The 20,321-nt window shown below is 46.9% G+C and overlaps 1 protein-coding gene across 1 annotated transcript in view; it reads right to left on the bottom strand.

Annotated features, from left to right (window-relative positions):
- The window catches only part of LAMC3 (laminin subunit gamma 3), a 527,783-nt gene extending 508,105 nt beyond the window's left edge, over nt 1-19,678 (bottom strand). The window contains exon 1 of the mRNA XM_069237073.1: nt 18,065-19,678. Within this exon, the coding sequence (XP_069093174.1) occupies nt 18,065-18,449 (385 nt within the window). The 5' untranslated portion in view covers nt 18,450-19,678. The remainder of the gene's footprint in view (nt 1-18,064) is intronic.
- Between the last annotated feature and the right edge of the window lie 643 nt (nt 19,679-20,321).

The raw sequence follows: 20,321 nt of genomic DNA, 5'->3' as shown, positions 1-20,321 counted from the left end.
GAATCCCCAACACTTTGCTTCACGTCTGTGTCCTTCCCACCACCAATGGGCTTGCATTTATCCTAGTTCCCTTGCACAGCATTTTTATCAGGGCTAGAGCAGGGGGCATTAAATAAAAGCGTCGTCAGTTGCATCTTGGCCTAGTCTTTGTTAAAAAAAAAAAAACGTTTAATATCTTTATCTGGGCCGGAGTCCATGGTCGCGTTAAGATGCACTTCCATAGTCGCTTTTAGCTCATTCTTTTTCCTTGGAATGGTGCCTAGCTGTGAATCCCACAGTGTTCTGGACTCTAAGATCTCCAGACACAGGGACAAAAGGTGCTTGGGCCATTGATTGGTCCCTTTGAACCCCAAAGGCCTCGGTGGCAAACCCATCCGCAGACCCTGAGGAACTATTGGCAGATAGCACCCCTTGACTTGGGTTGTAGAAATGACCTTATCGAATAATTTGATAACCTTGTGATACAGCGATGTTTTAATACCTCCCTCCTTCTCACAACTCGAGATCTCAAAACACCCAATGGACTCAGTGCTGCATCAGCATCTGAAATAACACTGGACTGCACTCTAGATCTCAAATTCATAGACACATCGCCCGAGTGACATCCTTGTCTGCTGACAGTTCCGAGCCGTGATTTGCAGGTGAAACTGCTTTGTTTCGCCCGGATACCCTCACAGGTGACAAGAAGCGCTCTACTGTACAAATCCATTGATTGATTTAGGATGAGCCTAGAACATTCACTTCTTCTTTCACTGTTATCCCAAGGCTTTCCAAGGAACTATTCCCTAATGATCCCCTTTATTGGGATAGATTGTTTAGTCAGACTGATGAAAAACCAGAAAACAAAGAGAGTTCAAAGAGGGTGGCTCCGATATTCGATCCAATGTTCCCAAGATGGGAACTAATGAAGAAGATGCCACCGTCATCAAGCTCTTGTCCCAAGAAATGCAAGTACAAGGCGCCAAACACAGTAACGCAATAGCGGATAGAAGACAGCGCAACTCTCTGCGGCGCCTGAAAACAATCAGAGGACTCAAATAATAATTAGGAATTCCGGTTTTATGGTATTTATTTTTCAACATTTCTGTCTGTATTTATCCAGATTTATTTTGTGTTTTGTGAACAGATGAGGTGATTACTTATATTTCCACATTTATTTAACGGAGGAAGGTGCACTCGTACCTTGATGCCTGTCAGGTTTTAGCAGATTACACAGCTAAAAATAATAAAATAATAAGCCTCAATTAAAAAAATTAGCATAATAGCACATATGCCTGTCGGGATATGCATAAATTCAAGCAAATCTCATTGAGTTGTGTAACCCCCCATGCTGTCAATATGTACAGCTACTGGCCTGAAAGTCATTAATCTCAGCATGGAGAGGCAGTCAAAAGAAGCCGAATTATCTGTATTTTCCTGCTCTTAAAAATAAATACAGACAGGAAACACAATGTGTCTGTCTGTATTTATCTGTAAAAATCAGTAAAAACAGAAAACAGTGAGCCCTAATAATAAACCACTCGAGCTAGATTCCAGAGGGCTCTCACAAGATGCACAGGGGGCCTCTTCCCTCAGCCTTTGCAACACCCCCCCACCCAGGCCAACATCACCCCCCCACCCACCCCCACCACAGCATGACCCCCTCTCCAGCTCAAGCGAACCCCTGGAACTACACCCGCTAGGGTTTTTTGAACCACTGGCCGTGTTAATCCAACGTCCACGGAATTTACTGCTCCTACTCCGCCAGAACTAGGCCATAGATGGGCAGAGAGGGAGTGAAACAGAGGGCAGGCCGGGAGATACTGGTCCTGGCTCCAAAGATGGGGCAGCAAGGCTGCAGAGACACCAGCGCACTGACGTCGTCTGTCTGTCTGTCTGCTTGCCAGCAGGCGGTGTGGCGATGTTTTGCTCCCTCTCTCAGACTTTCTCAGGCCTCACTTAGGTCACACACTGAGGGCACCACCAGGACACCCCCAAAAACACCTCCATCGCCACGGACATCCTTAACCTTGGCTTTGTCCTTGGCCACCCTTCTGTAATTATCAAGCTCAGCTGGGCCACAAACACCTCACACTGTCTGTCCATGTGCCACAAACTCCTCATACCATCTGCCTGTGTGCCGCACACTCCTCACACGTCTGTCCGTGTGCCACAAACTCCTCACACGATCTCCCTGTGTGCCACACACTCCTCACACGCCTGTCCGCATGCCACCAACTCCTCACATGATCTGCCTGTGTGCCACAAACTCCTGACATTGTCTGCACGTGTGCCACAAATTTCTCACACTGTCTGCCTGTGTGCCATACACTCTTCACACGTCTGTCTGTGTGCCACAAACCCCTCACACGATCTCCCTGTGTGCCACACACTCCTCACATGCCTGTCCATGTACCACAAACTCTTCACATGATCTCCCTGTGTCCCACAAACTCCTTACACCATCTGCCTGTGTGCCACAAACTCCTCACAATGTCTGCCTGTGTGCCACAAACTGCTCGCACAATCTGCCTGTGTTCCACAAGTACCTCACACAATCTGCACTTGTTTCACAAACTCCTCACACTCTCTGCACTTGTGCCACGAACTCCGTCCGTGTGCAACAACCTCCTCACACTCTCTGCACTTGTGCCACAAGCTCCTCACCCTGTCTGCCCGTGTGCCACAAGCTCCTCACACTGTGTGCCACAAGCACCTCACACTGTCTGCTCATGTGCCACAAACTCCTTACACTGTCTGCCTGTGTGCATCAAGCTCCTTCCACTAGCTGCCTGTGTGCATCAAGCTCCTTACACTGTCTGTCTGTGTGCATCAAGCTCCTTACACTAGCTGCCTGTGTGCATCAAGCTCCTTACACTAGCTGCCTGTGTGCATCAAGCTCCTTACACTGTCTGTCTGTGTACATCAAGCTCCTTACACTAGCTGCTTGTGTGCATCAAGCTCCTTACACTGTCTGCATGTGTGCATCATGTTCCTTCCACTGTCTGCCTGTGTGCATCAAGCTCCTTACACTAGCTGCCTGTGTGCATCAAGCTCCTTACACTGTCTGCATGTGTGCATCAAGTTCCTGACACTGTCTGCCTGTGTGCATCAAGCTCCTTACACTAGCTGCCTGTGTGCATCAAGCTCCTTACACTGTCTGCATGTGTGCATCAAGTTCCTTACACTGTCTGCCTGTGTGCATCAAGCTCCTTACACTAGCTGCCTGTATGTCACAATCACCTCACACTGGCTATTCATGTTCACTAAGGTTCTCACTTAATCTTTCCACATTTTCTCATACTGCCTCACATGGACCCCAGCTCCTCAAATGATCAGCCATGTCCCCAAGCCCCTCACACTCTCTGGGCTCCACACTCCGTGCACATTATTCCTATGTGTTACTAATATGTTACACTCAGTTACATGGTGAACTCCTCCGTCAGTCCTACAACCACAGCACCTCATTCTGCGCCTAAGTGCTCTGACCACCTCACACTGCCCATGTGCCTCAGGCTCTGCACCAGCTGTCCTTGTGCCACAGGCTCCTGCTGCCCTAAGTACCCAGAATCTCTCTACATGTGCCCTAATCTTCTCACACTGTTTTTCCAGATGCCCTTATTCCCCACCCACCTGTGCCAGACCAAAGACCTCAGTACCTTCAGGAAACTTCTCAAGACCTGGCTGTTCGAGCAATAGCAGCACCTCCTCCCCTCCCCCCCATCAGAGCCTCGAGACCCTCTCGGGTGAGTAGTGCGCTTTGCAAATTCCTGATTTATTGATTTCCTCAAACATACAGCTGTGAGGCATGGGCTAATGCCCACTGCCCCCACCTTCCATGGTACCCCCTGTTTACAGTAAAAGGAAAGTCTGAATATGCTCCAAGTCCTCTGCCCCCTTCTCTAACTAGGCCCCCCTGCCTTTCTCTACTTACATCTAACTCCGTGCCTACCTACCCCTCCCTCACCACTCTCCACCCTCACACATACCCGTTTCTCATCTCTTTTTCAGTACATTGCTCACCCCCCTTTACCCGTGCTCAATTTGTAAAAAAAAAGCAAGTGCCAGGGCCCTTCTCAGGAGTCCACTGCACCTGCCAATGCTGCCAACAACAAAACCAACACAATCACTAACCACTGGACTTCTACGAGTGGGACAACTCAGACTGTTCAGGCCACACAGAGCTATAAGAATGGAGTGGAATTGTAAATTCTGATTGTAGTATTTAGCACTTACTACCCCTGACGAGGCATAGGATCGCTTTTCGGCGAGTAGCACGCTACTCTAGAACCCAAAAGGAATTAGTGGTGAATTAGTATAAAGAAATATAAGTATAGTATTAGTGTGAGTATAGTGAAATGAGTTAGGTTTAGCGGTGGACATGTGAGTCTCTTAGCTGAAGTGAATAGAATAATGGAGGGATAGAAGAGGGAAGAATCCTGAAAGTGTTAATTGGGAGATCGTAGCAGCAATAGGAGGTTTGGGATGAGGAAAGGAGGGATGGCGGAGGAAAGAGTCTGTAGAAATTGATTAGGGAGATCAAAGTAGTAAAATGAGGTTTAGTTTGAGTCAAAGGAGTGATATATGAGGGAACATTTAGTAGGATTGCTTGGGAGATCACAGTAGTAAACAGAGATTTGGGTTGAGCCAGGTGAGACAGAAGAGGAAAAGTCTAAGAAGGGTTATTTTGAAGACCATAGTAGTAGGGGTGTGCGGGAAGCTCTGCAGGCAGATCTAATGGAGTTTTTGGAACATGCTCTGTTTGGAGCGTGGAGTTATCCAAAAATTCCTCTAGCCCGCCAGTGGAGCAGAGCTCCCCCGGTGCACGCTGCAGCCAGCGCCATTGCAGACAGTCTGTGCTTGCGCTGTGCAGCCCATAACTGGGCTGCAGCGTGCACCAGGGCAGAGCGAGAGGGAGGCAGCCACTGAAGAAGACTCATCGCTGTCGGACGGCGAGGAGAGGAAGACCCCCGGGAAGACCAAGGTAAGTCCTCGTCTCTTTCTTTTGTTGCCGTTGTTTGTGCACACTGGTGCACAAACAAGGACTGAAATGGCAGCTTTCGCCAGGGCAGTAGGCAGTGAAGTCTGCCATTTCGGGCCTCTTGTGCACCGGCCTGTCCCATTTGCACTGCACAAGAGGCCTAAAACGGCAGCTTTCACTGCCTACGGCCTTCCTGAATGTGACCAATCTTGTGCCGGTCACGGAACTCCACCTCCATGGAATTCCACTGAGTTTTTTTTCAACTCTGTGGAATTCCGTGGATTCGGACTCTGTCAACTCCACCCAGGCCTACGTAGTAGTAGAATGAGGTTTGGGATGAGTCAGAGAGTGGGGATAGAGGACAGATTGAGAGAGGTTTAGAGTGAGAGAGTAGTGCACTGATGAATTTTCATGAAATTTTCCCCAAAAAAGTAGACTGGTGATTCCTGTTGCGCACAGGAAGTTTCAGGGTGATTTGCCAAGTGGGGGCTGAGAAACAGGGGGGCTCAAAAAACGTTGCGTTTCCCAAGTTAATTCTCATAGGACATGTCAACAGTTTACAGACTGAACCACTTGACGGAATTACACCAAATTTGGCAGAAAGCTGGCTGAAGGTGCGCAGACTGTGTTTTTTGTTATTTGGTGTAAATCCGTTCAGTACTTTAGGAAATATTTAAGGGCAAATAAATTTGCATATTTCTGGCTGCTAATAATTCATGAAATTCACAACTTTTCACAAATACGCATGCGAAAAGAAGCATTGCAACTGGCTGACCACAACCTGACTAGAAAATTGCGACCGCCATTTTCTTTCAAGGGACACGGTCCCCGGGGGTGAAAATGCAAATTGAAAGTGGCATAAGGGGTCAGGGTGAAGGTATTGTAACCCCAGGGGTGTGTTTTAGGGGCAAGTTATAGGTTTAATATAGTTTTGCGTCACGGCGTGTGGTATTCATAAAAATTCACAAATTTTTCCAAATTATTTGCAAAATATTTGCGATTATTGAAACATTTGAAAGGAAAACCACAGACTCATTCATACACTAATTCATTCACTCATACATCCATTCAGAGGCTCAGTCACGCACTCACACACTCACTCAGACACTCATGCACCCACTCAGACCCATTCATAGACTCACACACCCACTGTCAGACCCACTCAGACACTCACGCACCCACTCACACATCCACTGACAGACCCTGTGGACAACCTGAGCTGCGCACAGCCAAAGGACATGCGTGGCGCGGGGTTGGATGGTTATGAGGGCTTGGCTGCAAGGACTGGCTGCAAAACCAGGCGTTGCGACCAACCCCTGCTGCACACGACTGAAGGTGGGGGTTGGAATAACATATAGTAATTAAAATTACTCATGGTTAAAAAACCATAGAAACTCACTGAAAAAAAAAAAAAAGGTTACAGGGACGTTATAGTTAGGGTCTGAATTTACTCGTACAAAACCACAGAAATTCAGCAATTATAGTTTTTTCAAGTATCTATAACTCGTGTCCTAAGGTAACTATAACTCCCGCCTTCACTAAGCATAGCTAATCACTCCACATATTATGTCATTGATGAGATCTTGTATGGGTTATTTGATATCGCTGCAACGTTTGCAATAACATTATTGATATTGCCGGGGGTGCGGATTATAGTTACCTTAGGGTGCGAGTTATAGTTACTTGAAAGACCTCTAACTACAACTGCTGAATTTCTATGGTTTTGTAGGAGTAAATTCAGAACCTTACAATAACACCAGTGTAACCTTTGTTTTTTTCAGTGAATATATATATATAAACTGAGTGGTTTGGGATGCTTGTGGGTGAGGAATGAGGCAACGTGGAGGAGGCGTGGGAGAGAAGGGTGGGGGGGAGAAGTACAAGCGAGAGACAATAATGGAAAGCACACCACAACAGAGGGAGTGCATGGGGAAACAAACAGACAAGCGAGAGTGAGCAGGGGGATGGGAGAAGAAAATGGACAATGGAGGGTGAGTGAGTAAGAACGGCAGTGGAAGGTGGGTTGGCAGGGAGGAAGCAGGAACAGCAATTGTCAGAGAGAGAGCTGGGGGAGAAACACAGGGGACACAAAATACACAAGAGAGACAGCTGTCAAACACATGCACTTGTATAGAGTTTGTAACCAAAATATTAAGTTCGGGATTGGAAAGGAAGCAGTGGTTCAACACTAGTAATGGGTCCATGCTCCAGGGGCTGAACAAACACCAGAAGGCAACCCAATGAAAGCTGACGAATAAGAAATAAGCAAATGACAGTGAAAATAAGCCAACCAATGGCAGTCTCTAAAACCACTGTAATATAACAATGGGCCAGATTACAAAAATGCAACTTTGCATTTCTTAAATAGCGACTTCATAGAAATCGCTAGTAAGAAATCCAAACTGCTATGTACAAAGATACCGATTTCCTAATAGTGATTCCTACAAAGTAGGAATCACTATTCAGAAATCAGTATTAAGAAATCCCATTGCATTTTAGTCAATTAGACGGTTTTGCATTTCCCAAATAGTGATTTCTTATTAGGAAATCGCTATTTAATGGCAAAGGGCAACAGGTCCCCCTTGGTGCACCCCAAAAAATAGGGGTGCACCTGTAGAGTACACATATGCCTAAGGGGCATGTGTGTGCTCTATTGCAAATAAATAAAACCACTTTGGGGTGCTTTTTTTAAATTGCACCCGGTTACCACCGACTTCAAGTCAGTGGTATTTGCTCTTCTTAAATGCCCAAATCGCATTTAGGAAATGCTTTGTAAATCAGAATAGGAATGACAAATAGGAAATCATTATTTGCGATTTCCTATTCTGGGAGTCGCAAAGTGCAATTTCTACAGGGTAGAAATCACAATTTGCGATTCCTCAAAGACCCTTGTACATAAGAAAAGGTCGTTTTGCATTTCTTAATGTCTCGAAATACCGATTCGGTCCGTTAAGAAATGCAAAGGAGCTTTGTACATCTGTCCCGGTGGGACCCACAACAGAGACCACATGTGCATGCACTGCCTTAGGCAAGACTTAAAACTGAGTATTAGCGGACAAGCTATGATTGTGAAATGTACTCCCATTTTTTCCATCACTGCGTAAACTAAGCGAAAAGGCACATCCGGTTCCTGGCACTAATGGTGTTTTTGGCAGGGGGGTGTGCACCCTCTGCTCTCAGCAGGGTTTCCAGGAGCTGTACACATCACAGAGTGAGATCCCCTGGGGTGTCTTCCTTCAGGCTCCTGGAGTTGGGGAGAGGAGTGGCTCAGTGTGGTGTTGCTTCAATTTGTGTTTTATTTCTCACAAAAAGGTGTGTTTATGTCATAAAGCCTTGCAGGGCTCAGTCAATAGCCATCTGGTCTTGAGAGCCTTCCAGAATAGTCAGTTTGAAGTTTTGACTTCTTCTGGGGTTGAGAAGTTCTTCCTTGCTGGGAGGAGAACAGCAGCAGAATGTTCCACACTCTGGGCACACACACAGCTGTTTCCAAGAACACATTCCCAGAAGTGCACTGTAATTAAAACCTGTTGGTTAGACAGACTCCATTCAAGTGGTCTGGCGCCCACCCAGGGGCAGGGTGGTGTGTTGACTGTCACAGGATGTCTAACGTTGCCCAGATGGAGGCTACCAGTTCACGGCCTATTGCATTCTGGGAGTTGTAGTCTAGGTTGATAATTGAAAGAACATATTATAGTGGAACACAATGGGCCTGATTACAACTTTGGAGGAGGTGTTAATCCGTCCCAAATGTGACGGATATACCACCAGCCGTATTACGAGTTCCATAGGATATAATGGACTCGTAATACGGCTGGTGGTATATCCGTCACTTTACCGTCCCTTTTGGACGGATTAACACCTCCTCCAAAGTTGTAATCAGGCCCAATGTTCCTAGAGATTTGTAGACATCTGGTAATTCAAAGCTCATGCGAAATGTAAAAACTACTGAATAGAGTTGCAGGGTGTTACTTGTCATGAAGCAGGGGTGGAACTAGACCCAAACGTTTAGGTCTGGGTGGCTAACACGTCACCCTATGTGGCTAACACTTCTAATAATGGGCGGAGCTATCCTAAGAGCCAGTACAAGAAAGTAGAGTGATGAATTGTGTAATTTAGACATACTTCTCAAAGCTAATCCAACTGTAACAACCATTTTACAAGCTACTTACATCTTCAGAAAGGTGAATGAGTGATTTGGCTGCTCATGAAACATTTTTAATTCCATCTTCAGAAAGAAGTGCCTGCCTGGCTGTTGGCCAAGGGTACATTTCCGTCCAGGTCTCTGAATATTGAGGTCAGTGGGTTAGCACACCAAATGGCAGGATCCCTGAGTGGCCAGTCACAGGTTTAAATTCGAATCCATCTTCCCTTCCTCCTGTAATTGAATACTCCACAATAAGTGCCAACATGGCAGCCTGCCAGGAATCTGCCCCATCCTAAATCAAAATAAAATGTTTGTTATAACCGCATTGAGCGGTCCTGATGTGAGATGAGTGAGTTACATCCATTCAGGAGGCTTTCAGGCCTAAGAAAATGGCATAAAGTAACTGCCTTGAAATTGCTTTGCAAAGAATTGTGCACAAAATTGGTCCAAGTATTCCTTCAATCTCTAGAACACCTAAAATGTTTGGCTGTTGATCAGTGTCCTGCAAAGAGGTCCCTCCCACAGAAACAGAAACTGAGGCTCTTAGTGGCACATGTCATAAAAACAGCGATGCTTTCAATTCTGGTCTGAACCCCCAGCACATAGGATGCCAACTCCACTAAAATATACATGTTGTTTTTAAATCTTTCAGGGGCAATGTGTGTTATGCACTTTAATGTTTTTTTACAAATGTCTCCAAACTTCCTTTGAGGATTTGTTTTGGTGCTTGCTGAAATATGTTTACTGCCTAAAGCACTCACCCAGGCCTGGGAGGAGCCCAGGACACCCTTGAATGGAGCACACGAGAGACACCAGGCAGATAACATGGTCACCAGTTTGCCATTGTAACACTGTTCACAAGTAGTGTTTTCTTGTGCAATGCTTGTGCATTGGTGACCTCTTATACCCAATATCCGAGCTCTGCACCTCAGCCAGTGTGTTTCCCATTTTAATGAGATGTTTCACGTTATCCCCCCTTCGAGCTCCACCACTCTCAAACCAAGGCATCTAGATCACCCTGACAGAGCAGGGCAGAGCGTGTCTGTGACTGGTGAACCTACTCTGAGAAAGCTCTGCCAAGCAGGGCCATAGGGAAAACTGGAGCTCTCTTCTGCAACCTGTTCATGGAAAGTTGAGTTTCCAAATTAGTCCCACATCTACTGCAAAATTTGTAGATGTTACCAGAAGTAAGTTTTGTTTGAAGTTATAACAGATCACAAATTTAAAAAAAATCCCTGCATTCTGGTTGCAATTTCTTGCTTCAAAGGTTGTGAATATTCTTCCCAGATTCCTTTACATACTTCAGAACACTCCATATGCGATACCGAAGAGTCTTTTTTCTTAAGGTAGACAATTCACTTCGAACCCTGCTTTGGGTAGGAAGGTAACCACGATTAAAACACAACAAAGGTCGTAGGGCCAGATGTATCAAGGTCCCGGTTTGCATTTGTTAAACAGCGAATTTTAAGAAATCACAATTTAAGAAATGCAAAATGAGATGTATGGAAATTGCGATTCGGTAATAGTGATTTCTTAATATTCGCAATCGCTACTACCGAATCGCAGTTAGGGAATGGGACTCTATTCATCCCTATGGGCCTGTGGGCCCACGGGTGCGAATGGTTTTGCATTTCCGAATTTGAGAATTCCTGTTAGGAATTCACAAATTAGGTAATGCAAACCCCAGGGAGTTGGGGGCCTAAGGCCCCTTTTGATGCACCCCAAAAAAATATTTGTGGACATGTGCAGCTGCATGTCATTTTTAAAAATGCATTTATAATGCATTTTTTAAAATTGCACATGCTTACCACCAAATTGGATTTGGTGGTAGTTGCATTTCCTAAATGCCCAATTTGCATTTAGGAAATGCTTGATACATGTGCTTTGGAAATCGCAAATAGGAATTCCCTATTTGTGATTTCCTATGTAGAGAATCGCAATTTGTGATTCCCTAAATGGAGTCGCAATGTCAGGGAATCGCTATTTTAGCGATTCCTTGAAATTGTACTGCGAATGCCTTTCATAAATCCTGAGAGGCATATTTGCATTCGCAATGGCCGAATTTTGCGATTCGCACTGTTTGCAAATGCAGAAATGTTTGATACATCTGACCCCAAATGAGAAGGGGCTATTGCACCACAGAAGGTACAAACATACTATGAAGTGGCACGGTGTGCGTGGTGAATGACCGGGCGTACGCAGAGACTGGCGACCCAGCGTTTAGGAGGGACAGATTAGGAATGGGGACGGGAAGCTACTTACATGACCTATTATGGCAGCAAACCCAGTGACAAGGATGGTAATGGACAGCCGGAAGAGAATGACAAAGGAAATGGGATGTGGTAACTGACTAACACCTACACACCACTCTGAGAGGGCACTAAATTGAAAGAAATAACAGAACTACGAGGTTCCAAGGATGGTGCATACCATTGGCCTACTGACGTTGGCAGATGTATGGGATGCCAATGGGGTGGTCTCCTTCTGTTACCTGAAGTTAGAATATCAAGTGACAGATACAAAGTGGCTCAAATATGGACAGAGATCCCACGGACTCAAAAATAGCACCCCCCCCCCAAAAAGGACACACGAGAGGATTCCCCACTGGAGATGAGTCTTCTGGGTGGGAGGGTGGAGAAGAAGTTAGCATCACTGACGTACGGTACAGTAGTGAGAAATACACAGACCCCATCGGAAAAGTTGCAGGACAGATGGACACAAGATGTTGGGGACCTAGAAAAGGAAGATTGGAGGGGCGCATTAGAATTCCCAACCCTAGTGGCAATAAAGGCGAGTTTAAGGCTGATCCAGCTGAAAATATTACTTAGGGCAGTGGTTCCCAACCTGTAGTCCAGGGACCCCTGAGGGTCCGCAAAGCCTACTCAGGGGGTCCGCGAATGCTTACAAAATTATATAATATTAACAGATTAGGTCCACAGCTTTCATAATGACTCAGTGAGGGGGTCCCCGGATTCTTATAATGATTCAGTGGGGGTCCCAGGTTTCCAGTAATGATAAAGTGGGGGGTCCTCAGAAGGCAAAAGGTTTGGAACCACTGACTTAGGGTACACTATTTGCATACTTACTTAAAATAGGTTGGACGAAAGATGCGGATTTCCTACAGGTCTGCGGCCAAGAAGGCACCTTTGTTCATCTACTCTGGAGCTTCCCCTCGGTACAGGAGTTCTGGGATAAAGTGGGGAGATCTTTAGCAACAGCGATGGGAATATCCTTGAATTTGTCTCCCTGTTTGGCATCGCTGGGAATATGGGAGGCTGTATGATAGGTAAGCATGACGTGGCTCATAGGTGGGGCTCGGGTTCTGTCCCTGTACGTCAAACCTGGGAAACGGGGATGGAATACTGCAGGATCGTTGGAAAGGATGTATGTAAGGGTAGAGGGTGCATGAAGAAGTATGAAAAAATATGGAAAGGTTGGGAAATGGAAAAAATACAAGAGGAGACTCTGTGATGGACACCTTCATTGCAAGGGACTGAAAACACAGCCAGGAGGACACTGAAAAAACTGTGAATTCATGGTATACAATCTGTAAATGCAACTGGGATTATATTCTGATATCTAGACAACATCAGAGGTGGGGAAGGTGTGCATGGAATGTTTACAGTATTAGTTGTTGGGTTGTAACAATTTAAAGCAATATAAATAAAAATAAATTTTCACTTGCAGTTTTGGCACACTCACATCGAGATGGTAATATAAAGAAGCATTTGCAATGCAACGGGTCTCGCATTTGCTCGACTTAGAGCTGTTAGCGTTGTAAAGGGAAAGAAAAGCAGCGCACTCACACTATGTAAAATGCAGCGCGATTGCGCTGCGTGGAAAATAAACAGATAAAGTAGTCCGGACACCATGCTGAAAACATCGAGCCTCGTATGTTTTCAGTAGTTTACTGGTGCTGTGTAGGTGGGATAAACACCGGAAAAGTCATGACATATGCATGCCTTTCACAAATGAAAACAAGTGGATTTTAAAGGCAAGTCCACGAACTAATGTAAGTGACCGACGTGACGTGGGCGTGGTTGGAAGCCCAAAGAAAGATTACAGAATGGGACCGAGCGATTTGCGCTTGTCAATAAAAATGGTCGCCTGAATGTGCACCATGAAGCATAGGCAGTGACTTATATGCATGCATATGCGAGTACAGCAGCCATCTTGGAATGGTATACAAGATGGCCACTGTGTTTGCACACTCACACGCATGTTTCGCGATGCATGGTTATGTATGTGTCGTGACACATGCACAAACACATATTCTTCTGAGCCAACAACTTTAAATCAACCATTGGCAAAGCCAGTAGTTTGCCAGTTCCCTTTACAGATGAGGCTTACTGGCTTTGACAATGATTGTTGTAAAGTCCAATGTCGTAAATCCTGAAGGACCTCCTTGTGGCACACCTGTATAACAAACATGAGCTGTAGCTGTTTTTAAATGTATCAGTGGCTGAAAATGTTAACCTCGCTAGATACCTATGTCACCAAAAAACAGGATTTGCATAACTTTGTTCTCTTTTCCTCTAATTTTCATTTCTTTGCCACATTATTTAGCAAGCGGTGCCGCATAATTTTGCCCACCCCTGCTGCACCTCTAATGTGCCTCTCCCTCACTGAAGGTGAATTTGCCTTTACCTTGGGATTTGACGCTGTACTTTGAATTAATTAGTTTTGTGCAGCGCCAAACCTGTTGCTTTGGCCACTTCTAGGCACCTGCTAACAATCACCCCTATTATATTCTATCTCCTGATCTTTAGATATTTATTTTTCATATTTCTCTCCGTATTTATCCATATGTATTTTTGCACATCCTGGCAGTATTTATCCATATTCGTTTTGGGAGCTGTGAAAAATGAAATGAGCACTAGTATATTTCCATGTTTATTTAATCAGTGAATGTGCTGCACGCTGGAATGTCGCTGCCTTTAGCGTTCTTTACAAGCAGCCATGGATTAAACTAAAATACACTATATAAGACCAGTGGTGACATACCCAGACACCAGCACGTGTGGACAATGAGGTAAATGCAGGGCCACTGGAATTATGCGGCAGGAGAGGGCCAAAAATATGCAGGAGGGTTGAGTAAATTCTGGGGAAAGAAAAGGCAAATTAAGCGGCATAATGCCGCACATTTTGTCGTAGGATTACTTAAATATTTCTTCACCTATAGGTCAAGCGTAAGCTTACAACCTCTTGTATGAATACAAGAAAAAGTATACATACTTTTTCTTGTATATTTTTAAGTATACTTTTGTGGGCGTCCAGCTATTTTGTTTGTTAGTTTCAGTGTCATTCAAAAATCTTTGCTTGCTTTTGGTCAGTCACGCCTCTTTGTCCTTGCTTCTTCTGTGTGGGAGCAGGGACCAAATACTGTATAATGATGCTTTGTCCTGTTATCCAGTCTGTAGAGGACTTTTTTTACTTTGTTTCCTGCTCCTGTCCAGGGAAGCTTCTCTTTTCATTTGCAGAGCATTCTTCCTCTGAGCTTAGCTGTAAACAAGGCTATAAATCAGGCTGTTGTCTAGGTCACATTTGGTCTTTGTGGGCTCTCTGCACCTGTTCTCAGCTGCCTGGTTCCCACCCTTCCTTGGCTTGGATTTTCTTTACCAAGTGTGCCTGCCTGTGGTCCCCAGTGCTGACAGCAAGGGCGAAGAATTGCTTGTAATTGCTTATAGCCTAGGCACCCAGCTCTACCAGGGCTCTGCAATCCTTAGGGATAGTGCCCACTTGTGCTTCATAATGGGATCCCACTCTCAGCTCCATCAGTGCACCTCAGTTCACACACTCCAAGCCCTCAGCCGTGCCAGTGCCAGGAACCCCACACGCGCTGTCTGCCAGAGCGCCTCAGTTCTTGTGGTCAGTACACCCTGCTGCTCCAGTACTGGGACCTCAGACGCAGCTCCATCAATGCACCTCAGTTCACAAACTCCAATCCCTCAGCCGTGCCAGGAACCCCAATCGCGCTGTCTGCCAGAGCGCCTCAGTTCTTGCGGTTAGTACACTTTGCTGTTCCAGTACTGGGACCTCTGACACAGCTCCATCAGTGCACCTCAGTTCACACACTCCAAGCCACCAGCCATGCCATTGCCAGGAACCCCACATGCACTGTCTGCCAGAGCACCTCAATTCTTGCCGTCAGTACACTCTGCTGCTCCAGTACTGGGACCTCGGATGCAGCTCCATCAGTGCACCTCAGTTCACACACTCCAAGCCCTCATCCGCGCCAGGAACCCCACACGCGCTGTCTGCCAGAGTACCTCAGTTCTTGTGGTCAGTACACTCTGCTGCTCCAGCACTGGGACCTTAGACGCAGCTCCGTCAGTGCACCTCAGTACACACACTCAAAGCCCCTCAACCATGCCAGGAACCCCACACATGTTGTCTGCCAGAGCGCCTCAGTTCTTGCAGTCAGTACACTCTGCTGTTCCAGTACTGGGACCTCTGACACAGCTCCATCAGTGCACCTCAGTTCACAAACTCCAAGCCCTCAGCCGTGCCAGTGCCAGGAACCCCAATCGCGCTGTCTGCCAGAGCGCCTCAGTTCTTGCAGTCAGAACACTCTGCTGCTACAGTATTGGGACCTCGGGCGCAGCTCCATCAGGGCACCTCAGTTCTACCCCAGCAAGGTCACTTCCTTTCATATTCTGGGACCCGCTCACATAAAGTTCCATTACAAAAGCTCAAATCTAATATTCAGCCGCACTGCCAAGCCAATACTGGTCCCAAAAGAGCAAAACACAGCTCAGCCAGTGCAACTCAAGTCTAATTCCCAACACCACAGCTCCGCCAGAATCCATCAATTCTAACATTCAGTGCACATTTCTTCTCAGTTCTAAGGCTCACACAAGCGCCCTTCAGGACTCCTTGCTTCTGTGGTTCAGAGACAAAGCCAATTCCATACCGGTCCCACTCACAGCTTCACCAGGGCACCTCCAGGCTAACACTTGGCAACACTGACACGCCAATACTAGGGTCCACACATAGCTCCATTAACATACATCACTTCTAACCTTGTGTGCCCGTTACTATTCCAGTACTGCAGCCCACATACCACTCTGTCGGTGCACCTCAACCCTAACCTGCAGCACCCCGTTATTCCAATATCAGGAACTACACGGTGCTCCGTTTCTCATTCCTCACCCGCTGCCTTTCTGTTATTCCAGCACTGGGCCGGGACACAGCTCTGTCTATACCCCTAATCCTGATCTGAAGCACCCCAATATTGCTGTTTTGATGTGGGGGAGCCAATTAAATCTCTTCTTAGCTGCCATCTTTATTTGGGAGAGTCTGTTTCACCGGTCTTACTTCTTCTTTCCTTTACTCTGTTTACTCTCAATGTTTTCTTTCTCCCCCACATTTCTCTTTCTAGCTCTTAAAATCCACATGTTAACTGTTTCGCTCTTTCTTTCCGCTGTTTTTTTCTACTTCTCTCCCTTTTTTTATTTCCCTCTTCCTCTTCCTACTTCCTCTTTCAATCGCGCAAAAACATGGTTATTTCTTTCCTTGTTTCGTTCCTCTCTTTTTTATTCATCAGGTGTTCATTCTTTCACTTTTTTTTCTCTCCCGTTCATTCGTTCTTTGTCTTTTTTATTCGCGCTTTCCTTTGACCCAGTATGAGCCCTTTCACATTTTTTTAGATCTTTCTTCCTTCCTTTCTCTGCTGTTTTTCTAATCTTTATCTATCAATTCATTGTTTTACTATGAATCCCTTTTTTCCCCTCTGCATGTGGAAGCCACAAGTATCTTGTCGGGACCCGAAGTGTCAGTGGTTTTCCCACTCTGTGCCTGTGGGAATGTGTCAGTACATCCATGCCCTGGTTCTTTCACTGCTTGTTTCTCTCACTGCCTCTCTTTTTTTACTTTAATGTTCATTTTTCTCTTTCTTTTCACAATTCATTCATGTTTTTTCCTCTTTATCTTTTGTTCACTAGCTTCCTTCCCTTTTTTCTTTTGTCTCACGTTTGCTCTATTTCTTCTCACTCGTGTTTGCATTTTCGCATTCATTCTTTCCCTTTTTTCTTTTATTTCTTTGCAAACCCCTTCTCTTTCTTTCTTTTGTCTCTTTTATTCCTTTCTCTTCTCTAGTCATCAATGGAGCAACAGGTCCAGTGACACCGGGGCCAAGAGGCCTACGGACCTCACTCAATTCTAATTACTGCTGTATTTTCCTACCGAAATTCCAGGCAACCATTTTCCTTATTTACTCCTGGGCCCATGACACCGTTACTACACCACTTGTCCTCTCCATCTTTACTCCTGACTCTCTCTTTAGTTTCACCCTCCAATCCATCCCATATGATACTTTTATGGTGTTTTGAGCATTACACTCTAATGCCAAAAGTTTATTTATGATAAAACTTTATATGATAATGGTATATATTTTAAGATAGAGGAAGAAGGTAAATGGAAGTGATTTAATTACATGCTGGGCCACTGGAATTATATGGCAGGAAAAGATGAAACAATGAGGCAGGGTTGACCAATTTGTGTGGCAAGAAAAGTCCGGTTATGAATTTACAATGCCAATAGCTCTAACTCAAGAAAATGCGAGATCTTTTGCATTGCAAATGCTTGTTAAACTTGATAACACTGTCTGGGCACTGGTTGCACTCATTAGCACCATTTTAATACCCGAATATAGCAATAAACACAAAACGGTGACAAGTCCAGCTTTGCGAAGGGCTTTCACTGCGCCTCCACACGTCGCTGCATTTTAAGTAACCTTTGAACCGTGTGAGCTAGAAGCAAAATGTATTTTGCTAAAATATGCAGATTATGGGGCAGATAAATTATGCGGAAAATGCGGCAAATCTACAATTATGTGAAAACCGCCGCCGGAGACGCCATAGTGTCTGTATGCTCTTAGGTGTGAAAATCGGTAAAAACGGAAACTGTTCCCAGTTATTCGCACGTGGGGGGCGCCCTGCCAGGGGGCCGCCTGTACTCACCCAGGTGCAGGGTGATGTTGACGGAGTTGGGGTACTGCACCCCCAGTGCCATGGTCTGGCTCTGCCACCAGGTGGGCGCTTCGTCGCCGTGCAGGTCGGTCAAGGCGCTCGCGTTGTGCTGGAGGTCGGGGTCCCTCGCGGCGCAGCGGTGGCAGGGGGGTCCCGTACCCTGGGACCCCGTCTGCAGGCAGTAGTCCTCGGGGGGCGACCCGCAGGTGTTGGTGGCCACCGGCTCCCTCAGGTAGGCGGCGTTCTCGAAGACAGGCATGCAGCACTGGGGCGCCCCCTCCTGGTCGTAGCAGGAGTCCATGCCCCCCAGGGTGGGGGAGACCACCTGGGCCAGCAGCAGCAGGGCCAAAACGGAGGGGTCCGGAGCCCGGGCCATGGGGGAGGCTTGGGAGGTGGGCGCTATTTAAGAAGTCTCTTCCCGCTCTAGGCGCTGTTGGAGAAGTCTATTTCCCTCTCTTGGCGCTATTGGAGAAGTGTAATTTCCGCTCTAGGCGCTCTTGAAGAAGTCTGTTTCCCCCTCTAGGCGCTATTGAGGAAGTCTCTTTACCGTTCTGTGCACCATTGAAGACGTCTCTTTCCCGCTCTAGGCGCTGTTGAAGAAGTCTATTCCCCTCTTTGGGCGCTATTGGAGATGTTTCTTTTCCGCTCTAGGCGCTGTTGAAGAACCCTGCTTACCTCTCTGTGCTCTGCTGAAGAAGCCTCTTCGCCCCGACTCTGGGCGCTATGATCTCTCTCCTACACATGGAGCTCTCGCTTGTCCGAAGTCTACCGTACAAGTCTGCGTCCCATGTGTGCCGAACTCCCTCAGCTGCTGGTCTGGGCGCGATTACAGAAAACGTTCTTCCCCTCTCTGGGCGCTATTGAAGAATTCTCTTAACCCCCACTCTGAGCGCTATCCTTCCTCCCCTGAGTCATGGAGCTCTAATTGGTCCCACAGGGGCCCTCCTAGGCAGGGTCCCGGGGGTGGTTCACAGGCAGGCAGGAGGCTGGCAGTACAGATCTGCGTCCCGTGTGTGGTGAAATCCGCCTGTTCACCTTCTAGGCGCTACTGCAGAAGAGTTTCTTTCCCTCTCTTGGCGCTATTGAAGAAGTTTCTGAAACCCACTCTGGGTGCTTTCCTCCCTCTTCTGAATCCTGGAGCTGTCGTTGGTCCCCCAGGGGAAGCCCCTGGACAGGGGCCCAGAGGTGGTACCCAGGCAGGCAAAAGTCTTACAGGTCAGATGTGCGTCCCATGCGCGCAGAAGTCATATGGCTCCCCGTGTGGGCGCTATCCTTTTCTCCCGAGCCACAGAGATTTCGTTGGTCCAACGGGGGCCCACCCTAGACAGGGGTGGGGAAGTTCACACGCAGGAAGAAGGCTTATAATACAGATGTCCGTCCCGTGCGTGTAGAAGTCTCCCTGTCTGGGCGCTATCCCTTCACTCCTGGCTCTGAGCTGGCCCCAGGCTCAAAGGGGCCTTCCCTTGACAGGGGCCGGGAAGGCGAGCACTGGAAGGCGGGTGGGTTTATCTGCGTCCCATGTGTGGAGACGCCTCTCAGCTGCCTCCCTGCGCTCCAGTGCGGACAGCTCCCAACTTCCTCTCTAGGCGCTATGTCTCCTCTCCCGAACCTCTCTGCTCCTCGTCTCAGAGGGGCACTCCCTCGACACTGGCTGGGCAGGACGGGGCCTCTCCGGCTGTGCCCCCCTCCTCTGCCCCACCTTCTTTCCCCATCTGGGATAAATATCCCAGAACAGTGGTCCCCAGGACAACACCCCCCCTCCACCCAGCATCAAATAACTGGACTCGAGCCTACGGGGACTTCACAGCTCTGCTGCACAGAACCAGCCGTCTGGAGTGGTTAGTTAAGCGCCCATCGCACACTGAGCTGCTTTAAGGCGCCTGCACGATCTAAAAATACAACCCTCTTCAGAAAAAACGGACTCTTCAATGGGGCCAGATGTATGTAGTTAAATGTTTGCGATTTCGTAGTAGTGAATCTTAGCGATTCGCTATTAGGAAATCCAAACCTGCGATGTGTGTTTAACAGCGATTCCCAGTGGGTCGCAAATGGACCTACCTCATGAATATTCATGAGGCAGGTCACAATTTGTAACACATTTGGGAATGACTGCACTCAGAGGGATGGTTTTGTACATAGGAAACTGCTTTTTTAGGTCGCAAATGACCCGATTCTGCGCCACGTGCATGTGTCAAAAAGACTTTTGCCGGGTGCCAATGTCCCGATGTGCCATCTGCGACCAGTAAAA

Source organism: Pleurodeles waltl, chromosome 6 (assembly GCF_031143425.1).
Source record: "Pleurodeles waltl isolate 20211129_DDA chromosome 6, aPleWal1.hap1.20221129, whole genome shotgun sequence".
Lineage (NCBI taxonomy): Eukaryota > Metazoa > Chordata > Amphibia > Caudata > Salamandridae > Pleurodeles > Pleurodeles waltl.
The sequence above is the reverse complement of the archived record's forward strand: the minus strand, read 5'-3'. Positions and strand labels throughout refer to the sequence as shown.